Here is a 12,005-nt window from a genome sequence, read left to right on the forward strand (position 1 = left end):
CGCCCTCACTCTCACCTTCTCTCTCACCACAGCGCTCCCGTTTCGAGGCCGTGGACGAACAGTATCGGACCCTGATGAGGATCTCTGTAGCTGACCCCCTGGTTCTGTCACTTATAGTGCCCAGTGCCAAGCGGAGCCCTTCTTTCCAAGGCCAGCAGCTGCAACAGCTGCTGCAAGCGGGCTCCGTGGAGCTGGAGGGCATCATCGTGGCTCTGGAGAGCGTGCTCTATGCCATATGTGCTCACTTCCCCCGCCTCTTCTTCCTCAGTGGCAGTGAGCTGGTGGCCCTGCTAGCTGCCCCGCTGGAGTCCTGTGAGGCCCAGCTATGGGCACGACGCTGTTTTCCTCACGTGCATGCCGTGAGCTTCCAGTCCAGCCGAACTGATAGAAACACGGATGACCGGGAGTCAAGCCCAAGCCCAAGCCCACAGACTCAGGTGGAGGCGCTTGCAGTGCTCGGGGCAGGTGGGGAGGAGGTGAAGCTGCCGGGGTCCCTTCCTCTGCATTCAGATCTCCCCAGGTGGCTGGCCTCCCTGGAGCAGGGTCTGCGTCTGGCCCTGGTGCACTTGCTGCAGGACTGTGTGGCTGCCCGTCTTGCTCTGGGCCCATCCCTAGACAAGGCCTTCAGGCAGCTGCCCCAGCAGAGCCAGTCGCCCCCGCAGATGTATGTCCAGCACTGGCTGGACCTAGTCCAGGCCTTCCCGTGGCAGTGTGTGCTGGTGGCAGAGGAGGTGGTATGGCGGGCCAACATGGAGGAGGCTCTGCTTGAAGGGAAGGCCCCGGCCGCGGTCCCCATGCACGTGCGCAAGCTTGACGTACTGGTGAATTTTTTGCGGGCCCAGAGGGCCTCTCGGGGTGAGCAGCCCCTGCCCTCTGTCCGCCAGACCAGCCTGCTCAGTGCCCTGTTGGTCATGACAGTGACTCACCGGGATATAGCACAGCTGCTGCAGGAACGCCAGGTCAGTGATCTGACGGACTTCCACTGGGCCCGCCAACTCAAGTACCGCCTGGCTTCACCCCACACCGCTCCCCAAAGACCCCTGCAGAGTCCCAAGTCTCTCGCACCTACTGAGACTTCTCTGTCACCAGCTGCATGCTGGATAGATGTGCTGGGTCGGTCTTTCCTGTACAATTACGAGTACCTGGGTCCCAGACTGGGGTCTCTACCCAGCCTGCTTCCTGAGCGGCCGGCCCTAGTGCTGTTATTGGCCCTGGAAGAGGTGGCCTGTGGGACCCTACTGGGCCCTGATGGTGTGGGCAAGGCAGCTATGGTGAAGACGCTAGCGCAGGCCCTGGGGCGCCAGCTGGTGGTGGTGCCCTGCTTGCCTCAGATAGAGGCCCAAAGCCTGAGCAATTACCTGAACGGTGCCCTGCAGGGTGGTGCCTGGCTCCTGTTAGAAGCAGCTCAGCGCTTGCCCCTTGGCTTACTCTCTGCCCTGGGCCAGCGCTTGGCCAAACTGCGCCACCTCTATGCCCCACTGTACCAGGAAGCTTCCCGAAGTACCAGCACCGTTGACCCCGCCCACCCCCAGCTCCTCGGCAGCGGCTTCTTTGAGAAACATCACGTGGACGTGCGCCTCGGCTACGGCTGTCTCCTGACACTGCGTGCCCTGAGCCCTGCCGTGCCTGCCAACCTGCGCCAACTACTGAGGCCTGTGGCACTGACACTGCCTGACCTGCGGCAAGTGGCAGAGCTGACCCTGCTGGGTGCGGGGATACGGGACGCCTCCCGCATGGCTACCCGGCTATCCAAATTCTTCTCCCTTGAGCGTGAGCTGGTGTCTGGGCCCCCGCCCTGCCGCTTGCCCCTGCTCAAGAAGGTGCTGGAAGACATGATACAGGCTCTAAACGTGACCAAGGGGGATCCCAAGTCCAAGCAGCCCTGCAGCCTAGCCGCCATCGAGGAGGCCGCCCTACTGCGCGCCCTGCTGCGCTCCCCGCTGTTCAGCATCCCGGATGGGGTCCACCTGCGCAACCTCCAAGAGCTGTTCTGTGGGCTCTTCCCTGCCGCCAGCGAGGTGCTGGCAGAGCCTATAGCCCCCGGGCTGAGGAATTCACTGCTGCTGGAGGAGTTGCAGCAAGGAGGCCTGCATCCCAGCCCTGATATTCTGGGGTCCCTGGAGCAGCTGAGTCAGGCCCTGGGCCAGGCCTCAGGTGTCTTGCTCCTGGGCCCCGCAGGCAGTGGCAAGACCACATGTTGGCGCAGCTTATTTAAGATCCAGAATTGGTTGGCAGCCATGGTGGACCCCTCGACCCAGAGCTGCTGCCAGCCTGTGGAAATTACCCACCTGTATCCCAGTGTCCTCAGCCCCCAGGAGTTCCTGGGGTGGCTGGAGGGCCCCTGCTGGAACCACGGTGTCTTCCCCAGGCTGCTTCGTGAAGCCAGTCGGTGTAAGACTGTGGGCGCAAGGGGGCAGGTGCAGGAATCAGTGGGGATTCATCACTGGATAATATGCGATGGGGCTTCCGGTGGTGCTTGGCTGGACTCCATCACTTGCCTCCTGGGTGACCCCCCCCAGCTTAGCCTCCCCAATGGTCAGCAAATAGCACGACCCCCAGGTACTTTTCTTCTGATGGAGGTGGGAGATGCGACAGGCATGTCTCCCACAGCGGTGGGCCGCTGTGCCCTAGTCTGGTGCCGTGGGGAGCAGACTTGGCAGGCTATGCTGAGCGCCCTGATGGCAGCCCTGCCCCAGGAGTACCACCTGCAGCTCCAGACTGTCACTGAGCTCAACCACCTGGCAGAAGTGCTGGTGCCTGCAACGTTCCGATTCCTCACCTGCCAGGGTGCCAGCTCCCTGCTGCAGGTACATGGGCAGCAGGCCGTTTGCCCAGGTGTGGCTGAAGTCACCAGCTTGGCCCGCATCTTGCGTTGTCTGCTTGACCCACACCTGCGCACAGATGAGAAGGAGAAGGCCCATATCCCAGGTGAAGGGAAGGGCTGATGTGAGAGCTATGTGGCCTTGAGGATAGCTGGGATATAGCTCGAGCCTGTGGCCCAGGTTCTTAGGTGGACTTGGGCCTGGGGACTGAAAGTGAAAAGTAATAGCCAACCCCTACTCTCTTCCCCCAACTCCCTCCCCTTTTTCCTCCTGGGGCTCCGATTCTGGCCGTGGTGACCTTTGCAGAGGACCTCAGCTATAGTGACCCTGTGGCCCGAAGCTTCAAGTCCTCGAAAAGAAGCTCTCTGCGCCTGTACCAGGTTGACAGTGACGCTGTGCCTCGTAAGCGCAGGGAGCACTTGCTGGCTGTCAGCAGCTTTCTTTTTGCTTTGATCTGGGGCTTTGGAGCCCACCTTCCCTCCAGGTATCTACAGGGATGGGGGATGGGGCATGCAGAGGGCTGAGATGGAGTGAGTGGCCCATGGGAGTCAAAACCCAGGTGACATTGTTGGGGGAGGGTGGAGTGTGTGAGTGTATCGCAAATGGAACTGTTGTAACTGTCTGACACTTTTGCCTGTATGTCCATCTGAGCAGGCTCTGGCCCCTCTTTGATACCTTCCTGAGGGATTCTATTAGCTGCCTCTCCAACTACCCTGAGCTACCAGCCTCAGCCTTGGTGTTTGATCTACATGTATGCCCTGAAGATGGGACGCTGGCCCCCTTCACTGGCCAATACCTGCGCAGCCGCATCAAGGGAACTCAGGGCACCTTCAACCCTTCTCCTCAGGTGTGAGGACAGTGGGGCAGTAGCTGGGGCTGGGGCTCAAAGAGATATCCTGGGGCGGTCCATGTCCTAGGCCTACCTGCTCCCGTTCCTTGAAATGTTTTCACAGTCTCCAGAATGCATGCAGTGTTCTGCAAATACAGCTTTAACACAAGATTCCTAGACCTTTACTTTCGGCTAGATCGCTGTGCTAACCTGGAGCTGCCACAGTAAGCCCTGCTCCTGTCCTATAGACCGAACGGCTCTTGTACGTGGTGGACCTGCTTCTGTCAGAGGGACACCCGGTGCTGCTGGCTGGAGAGGCAGCCACGGGGAAGTCAGCCTTTGTGCACGTGCTAGTGGAGCCACAGCACCCTTACGTGTCCAGCCCCATCCACCCTGCCGTCAGTCCCGCCCACCTTCGCCTCCTGCTGAGCCGGGGCGTCCAGGGCCAATCACAAGCCAGCCCGTGGCCTGGGCAGCATGTGGACTGCAAAGGCTTTCTCCTCTTCCTGCTGGAAGATCTGCACCTGGCTGCTTCCGGTGAGGAGCTGGGAGGAGGGAAGGTGTCATTGTCGTCTCTTGAGACTGGAAAAGCCCTAGCAATATTCGACTCTCAAACATATACCTACAGACCAAACTTCAGTGTTCCATTCTTAATATCTTCTCAGTCTACGTACGCTCCCTGAATAATCCTGTCCTTTGCATGGCCTCATCCACCATCTCTATGCTCTGACTGCTAAATCTCCGTCTCCAAGATCCCCTTCTAAGCACCAGATCTGTCTATCTAACAGTCTGCTATATGTCTCTACCTGGTTGTCCCATTGACACCACGGATCCAACTCTGAACTCATCATCCTCCCCCAAAACCCTGCTCTCACGTGCCCTCTCAGTACCTGGTACCACCATCCATCCAGTCACTGTAGCCAGAAATCTTGTTGACATCTTCCCCTCCCTCACCAATATCCAGTCACCATGTGTCTTCATTTTGCCTCCCAAGTATCTCTCAAACCTCTCCAACTATTTCTGTTCCATCTTCCCTGGTTCAGGCAGTCATGACCGGGAGCTCTGGCAAATGCTCTTCAAGGTTTCTTGTGATGAGTCTTTCTTCTGTAGATTTTTATGCTCTATCCTCTAACTGGATTCAACTTTGTAACGCAGGCATCCAATAAGTTAGGCTTCCTCTAGCCTCTGGGATCGCCATCCTCTCGGCCTTCTCTCCTGCATTTATCTAGCTAAATCCTACTTATTCTTTACAAATAATCTCAGGCAGTATCTCCTCCAGGAGGTCTGGGCCTCCAGGCTAGGTTCGATACTCATCCTGTGCTCTGTACAAAAATCTATGACAAATATGGTTTTATGACTGTACGTTTACTAGCCTGCCTCTTCCATCCCACTCTGAGCATGTTTCCACCAGTCTCGGTTTCCAAACCTTCCTACTCATTAACCTTCAGTTAAGGAATATGTAATTGGTCTTAGAGGTAGGATTTGGGGCAGAAGAGGGGGAAAAAAGTCACTCACTCCTAAGGAGAGTGCAAGGGAGAGAGAAGAACTTACCAAGTCCCAACACACCAGATGCATAAAATTCCTTAGAACCCTGTGTGTGCCAGGAGCAGACCCAGTGAGGCAGGGAGAGGAAGAGTGGGGTGACACTGTCATGTGGACTTATGCCTGTTCTCTCTGTTATTCTTCACGGCCCACAGACCCAGAGAAGAGCTGTCAGCCGGTGTTGGAGACTCTGCGCCAGGCCATAGACGGCACCGTGTACGCCCACAGCACCTTGGAAGTGCAGACGCTGCAGCCTATAGTCAACTTCCTTGCCACCGCCACAGTGCCAGGCTTCTGCGAGCTCCCGCTGTGCCCACGCCTCTCTCGGCTCTTCACCGTGCTGGCCCTGGGCAGCGTGACCCTGGCCACGCTGCTGAGCAGGCACGTGCCCAGCATCCAGGCCTGGCTCGAAAGCCTCCCCTCTGTGGAGCGGGAGAGTGTTCTAGCAAGAGCCCTGGTCCAGGCGTCGGTGGAGGCCTGGGAGGCGGTGCGCAAGCGCTTTCTGCCCTCACCCCTCCGCCCACACTACCGCTTCTCCCTGCACTCTGTGAGCCAGCTGCTGGGCAGCCTGCAGCTGCTGCCCATCAGGGTGGGCTCCCGGGCTTTTGTGGATTGTCCCAGCCACCAGGAGCACCTGCGCCAGGTGTCCGGCCTATGTGGCACCCGCCTGGCAGTCACGATGGCCACGTGCAACATAGTGCGTCTTTGGTTGCATGAGGCACAGAGAACCTTTTGTGACCAGTTGAGCAGCCCCGGGGAACGCTCCTTCTGTGCCAACCTGCTCCTAGAGGTAGCTCAGAATGTTTTCTGCTGTGGGCCAGCGCCCCCGAGCCTGGGCAAGGGCTACGAGGAGGAGGAGGGGGAAGAGCAGGTGCCTGGAGTGGAGTCCGAAGGGGAGCTGGACCAGTGGGGGGACCTGAGCGACAGCGGCAGTGAGACCGAGGAGGACGAGGACCCGTACTGCCTGCAGGTCTGCACAGGCTCCGTGTCCAATGATTCAGCGCCGTCCAGAGCACCAGTAAAGAGGGTGGCCACAGGGAGCCTAAGTCAGAAGATAAGCCAGGAGGAAGGCACAAGGACCTCCAACTGCAAACTCCAGCTGAATAATAGAGCCAAGAACTGGTGGCAGAAGACAAGCCAGGTAGACGTGACCTCCCCGCTGTTGCTCCAGGTGCTACTGCTCTGCCCCCAGGAAAAGCCCTCAGACCTGGTCTTCAGTCAGGAACTGACACTGCGGTCCAACTCGGAGAGCTCCAACCTGTACGTGGAACGGCAGTGGGTGAGCCTGGAGGAGCAGCTGGCCACATCAGCTGCGCAGCTGAAGCTGAGCCCCCACCTGGCCCGGTGCCACTCGATGGCCCGGCATGTGGCCCGCCTGGTCCGGGTGCTAGCCAGGCCCAGGCAGCATGGCCTGTTGCTCTCGGGGGCTCAGGGGACTGGGCGCCGTACTGCCGTCACTCTGGCTGCTAGCATTTGTCAGGCCCGCCTCTTCCATCTGCCACGTGGATCAGAGGAGGCCATTCTCCAGTGTCTGCGGGATGCCAGCTGGCATGCTGGCGTGTTAGGCCAGCCAGTGGCCCTGCTGGTGCCCAAGGGTGTGGACCTCACTACCCTTCATCGCCTGCTGGCCCTGGCAACCTCAGGCAGGTTCCCTGACCAGTACACAGAGGCAGATCTGGACAACATTGAAGAACATCTCCCCAGGGACAACCTTAGTGTCAGGCAGAACGTCAAGAAGGAAATGCTGTTGCAGAGGTGAGGCCCAGAACCCCAAGCTAGGGGCTGCTCTGCCCTTGCCCCACCCTGGCCAGAGGCCCAAATCCCCCACACAACCTAAGGGCTGATGTGAGGGCACAGAGAGCAGGGCTGAGGCGTCAGGTTGGGATGGGGGCCTCGATGGGCAAACAGGGATAAAGGGGAGGACGGTATCTGAGCTCCTGCCCCACAGGTTCTACCAGCAGGTGTGCAGCCACCTGCACATGTTCATCCTGATCGGAGATGACCAGGCCCACAAACAGCTGCCTTCCACCCTTTTCCTGAGGCTCCTTCAACTGGCCATCGCCAGCACCGACTGCTACGAACCCTGGGACCAAGATTCCCTGGTCAGTGTGGCCCAGCACCATCTGGAGGGGGCTCAGAGCCCACCCCTTGATGACGGTGAGCCCTTTTTACCTGTCCTTGCCACTCATCTTGACCAGGTTCTAAAAAGGATTATTACTTAGGTCAGTCTCTCTCTCCAGAACCTAGCTGAGCCCCCTTCACCTTTTCTGCCCTCCTTCCTGAGCCAGGAGAGAGGGTCTCTGTCATTTCTTCCCCTACGAACTCACAAGTCCAGGCTAAAGCCATGCCTGTTGCAGACTTCTTGAAGTGCCCAGACCTTCAGGCCTCAATTCCCAGTGTGGCCAAATCCATGGCTCTCATCCACCTTTCGGCTGCCAGCTACCACCGGCACCTGTGCCCGGAATTGCCTCTCGTCACCCCCAAGACCTTCCTGGACTTCCTGGACAACTTCGTGCTGCTGCAGCAACAGATGACCCTGCAGATTAAGAACAAGGCCCAGCGGTGAGTGGCCCCATTCCCTCCCCTGTACCTCCTTCTGCTCCCTCAGGTCCACTCACTGGCACACTGTGTCTTCAGGATCCAGGAAGCCCTGGGAATTCTGAGGATGCTGATTGAGCAGCACAGTGCCCACGCCCACCTGGTCGTCAGCTTGGAGCAGCAGCTGAAAGACTCCCGCAAGGTAAAGGGGAGAGGATTTTGAGGCGTGCACAGTAGGGTCAAAGCGGGAGCCCAAACGGGGACTTTGGAGGAACCATACAGACTGAACCTTAGTTCTTGTCTCCTGAGAGTCCCCCTTTCCCCAGGGGATCTCTCTAATTCCTGCCACCTCCTCCTTTAGAGCTCAGGCTCAAAGTTCCCCATGGCACAGCTGAGATCGGGCTGGTTCCTCTAAACACGTGAAACCCAAGTGTCCGCTTCTTGTTGTCCCTGGTACCTTGACTGTGTGAATTTCAGTATGCTCCCCAAGCTCTCCAGAGATCCCCGTTGGGGATGGGGCAGGATTACATCCTCAAGGTCCCCTCTCATTGTAATCCTCTTTTCTCCTGGATTCTCTGTCACTGCTAGTTGGCACACCTCCTGTAGCTGTCCTCTCTTCCCATGCTGCTTTGTCCCTGCACGGCTTCCTTCCACAAAAGCACCAAATACACAAATATATACACTGTATATATATAAATATACACTGTTATGTACAGCGGATGGGAGATGGCTGTGGGGGCCATTTACATTCTAGAACAGAGCCAGAAATAGATTAAATGGCATACTAGACCTCAGTGTCCTGAATTTTTCTCTGTCACCTTCCTCTACAGGGCATTTGCTAGTGACGGACTTTTCTATCCTCCTCCCATCTCCACAATACTGTTCCGCAATGCTATTCAGCCACCCCACTTTCCCTTTAGAGCTCCCCAAATACAGTGCTCATGTAATAAGAGATTTTTCTTTCTAGTCCAAACCCTAAATCCTGTTGCTTTCTTATACAGAGCAATTTTCTTCTTTGAATAAACAAACCGCTCATATCTGGCTAAAACTGGTAGCAATGGGGTCATCACACCTTCTGTAGTCAAACACTCTTAGTTAATAGTGTTTTCCTAAAATAAAGAGACTTTTTTCTTTTGTTTTTAATAAGAGGAATTCTGAAATTGCATTTTCTTTTTCCTTCCTGCTACACAAGATTTTTTTTTTTTTTTTTTTTTCGGTACGCGGGCCTCTCACTGTTGTGGCCTCTCCCGTTGCGGAGCACAGGCTCCGGACGCACAGGCCCAGCGGCCATGGCTCATGGGCCCAGCCGCTCCACGGCATGTGGGATCTTCCCGGACCAGGGCACGAACCCGTGTCCCCTGCATCGGCAGGCGGACTCTCAACCACTGCGCCACCAGGGAAGCCCTACGCAAGACTTTTTGATGAAGTTTCAGGGATAACTACAGTGAAGTAAACTAGTGATCAACTTATGAGCAGATAATCTGAGTTACTTTCTACTGGACTTTCAGGGCTTCCAGCTCCCAATGCCTAACCCGCCTCTTCTGATGGGTGCCCTCAGGGCTGTCATCCAGTGTTGCGCAACTCCGGGGGCACGGCTTACATTGTGTCTAAGTGCACGTATCTACTCCACATGTGTTCTGTGCAGTCCTCATAATACTGGTGCCCGCCTACCATCAGCCACAGAGGATCACTAGCTTAGATGAAACATGAAGACTCAGTTGAGATGCAAAAAAATTGACACGTTCATAGATGGACAGGAGTGCTCTTTCCCATGTTTTCCAAATTCCAGTTTCTTGTCTTGGGCCTTACGTTTTCCCAAAATGGATAATACCAGGAATTGTTGATATGGCTTAGGGACATTATTATTCTTTGATCCCTGGGTCAGTTGCATCAGAGCACAACATAAGAACCCCCAAATCTGGATATGAGATTTTCATAGGCTCAGGGGCATTCACTCAACAGCCATAATGGTGTGTACTTCTTTCAACGTTGTCTACCTCAGGAAATGGCCACCATCCACTTAGTGAATTAAGCTAAATCCCAGGAGTCATTCTGGGCCCCTCCATCTCTTTTCCCTCTCATATTCAGTTGGTTCATTTATTTATTACTGTACTCAGAAAACTTAATTGAACTCCATACTTTTTGTCCGAGCACTCATTAATATTTTTGTCCATGTCTACATCTATGCTTACATCTAGATAGGTAGACAGAATTTTCGCCTCAACTTTTCTATGGAGGCCATCCTTTCTTCCGTTTTACAGATGAGAAAACTCAGATCCAGAGAGGTTAGGATGAGAATTAAATGAGCTCTTACATGTAAAGCACTTCAAAGTGCTGGCACATAGCAAGAGCCCGATAAATGTTATCATGTATTAGATTGCTTCCTAATAAGAAAGATAAGACACTGCCCTTGCCTTCGTGGTGCCTAGTTTACTGGAAGATATAGGCTCATGCAGGCGATTACAAAACAGTGTGTTATGACAGAGCAAGTCCAGGATACTCTGCAAGTCCAGCAAGTCCAGCAAGTCCAAGATACTCTGAAGTATCAAGAAAGACTTTCTAGAGAAAGCACAGTGCCACACAGTATGTAACACAGAGGCACGTGTAGAACACGGCAGGTGTTCAAAAGCATTCCTTAAATATGTAAACGAATGAATGAAGTATCAAGGTCCATACCTGAAGGTTAGGTAAGATTACGTATAAAAGGGTTTGGGAAGAGTGTCACAGGCTGAAGTAACAGCAGGTGCAAAGGCCCACAGGCAAGAGGATGTGTGTCACGTTGGAGGAGCTGAAAGTCAGGAATGGCTGGAGAGCAGAGTGCTGGGAGAGGAAAAGGAAATGAGGTTGGAAAGATGAGTAGAGGCCTCCTGGTCATGGAGGCATTGTAAACCAAATGAAAAAAGTGGCAAGTGTTAAGGGACCTGATGATATGATATTTGGCTTTGAGAAAACCAATTAGGCTGCAGCATGAAAAGCCAGTTAGAGGATGGGAGTAGGAGTTAGGAAGCCAGTGCAGAAGTCAGGAGTGAGAGAGCATGGGCGTGAATGATGGCGTTGGGGATGGGAGTAGATACGAGAGACGTTTAGGAGGTGGAACCAAAAGGCCTTGAAGATGGGTTGGGTTTGGGGGACTAGAAGAGATGGAGTCAGGGTAACAATTAGGTTTCTTCCTTGGGAAACTTCCATGTACTTTGCCGCAGTTCTCTGAGAAAAGAACACACGAACAGATGAGTAAGATTGCAAGAGATCTGACGAGGCACAGCTAATACGTTCACTTCTGGACACGTGGAGTCTGAGGGGCCTGTGAGACACCAAAGAGGAGATTCCCACTAAGCAGATGGATACGGGGGTGTGGGTCTTGGGAAAGAATCTGGCTAGATATACAGATTTGGAAGTTGTTAAGGTATAAGTGGTAATCAGAGACATGAGATTAAGGAGGATGCCCAGAAGTGTAGGCTGAGAAGAGACGGGGGCCCTGAAAACATTTCTGAGAAATATTTAAGGGATGGCACCGGAAGAGACTGAGAACGAGCAGCCACAGAAGTTGGAGAAAGACAAAGAAGAACATGGGCTCATGAAGGTCAAGAGAGGAGAATGTTCAAGAGGGAGGAGCTGCCTTCTGCGGCAAGTGCCACTGATGGGTCAAGTAAGATGAAGAGTGTAGCCCAGTGGTTAAGTGTGTAGGCTTTGTATTCAGATTTCCTGGGCCTGTATGGTAGGTCAGGAGAAGCACCCACCCACTCGGGGCTGCATTACTAGATGTATAACTCACAGATAAGAAAATGACACTTTCAGAGCTCAGCATGTATCTGTGGCCTATGTGGAGTTCAACTTGGTCACCCTGACTATCGAATGAGGAGTATGCCTGAGTCCAGGCCCATGGGGTCTTCCCTTGGGGTCTTCCCACCTGGCCCGGGATCTAGAGCTACAGAGCCTGAACTCTGTTCACAGAGCCTCGGCAGACTGCATCAGCAGCTAGACCAAAACAAGCTTCTGCACAAGCGGCAGCTGGCAGGGTGTCAGCAGCAGGAGAACCTCATTGAGAAACTGACCAAGCAGCGGGATGCCCTGCGGGCTCAGCATGAGGCTTTCCTGGAGCAGGTGGGCTCTTCCTGCTGCCTGCCCTGCACTGCTCCTCTCTTGGAAGAGGACAACCCCTCACAGGATGCCCAGAGGAGAGGATGGGTTGACTTGTCATGAAGTCTCCTGGGGGAGGGGGTAAAGGTAATAAGATGGCTTGGGGTGTGGTCCCTTTGGGGACCCTAGGAGAAGAT

The 12,005-nt window shown here is 54.9% G+C and overlaps 1 protein-coding gene across 1 annotated transcript in view; it reads left to right on the forward strand.

Annotated features, from left to right (window-relative positions):
- Positions 1 to 12,005, forward strand: part of DNHD1 (dynein heavy chain domain 1) — a 68,609-nt gene that overhangs the window by 45,951 nt on the left and 10,653 nt on the right. The window contains 9 exon segments of the mRNA XM_073809435.1: positions 33 to 2,928; positions 3,129 to 3,306; positions 3,477 to 3,669; positions 3,900 to 4,188; positions 5,349 to 6,948; positions 7,142 to 7,350; positions 7,551 to 7,755; positions 7,831 to 7,933; positions 11,683 to 11,832. Coding sequence (XP_073665536.1) covers positions 33 to 2,928; positions 3,129 to 3,306; positions 3,477 to 3,669; positions 3,900 to 4,188; positions 5,349 to 6,948; positions 7,142 to 7,350; positions 7,551 to 7,755; positions 7,831 to 7,933; positions 11,683 to 11,832 — 5,823 coding nt within the window.

The sequence above is a fragment of the Tursiops truncatus genome, chromosome 8 (assembly GCF_011762595.2).
Source record: "Tursiops truncatus isolate mTurTru1 chromosome 8, mTurTru1.mat.Y, whole genome shotgun sequence".
Classification (NCBI taxonomy): Eukaryota; Metazoa; Chordata; class Mammalia; order Artiodactyla; family Delphinidae; genus Tursiops; species Tursiops truncatus.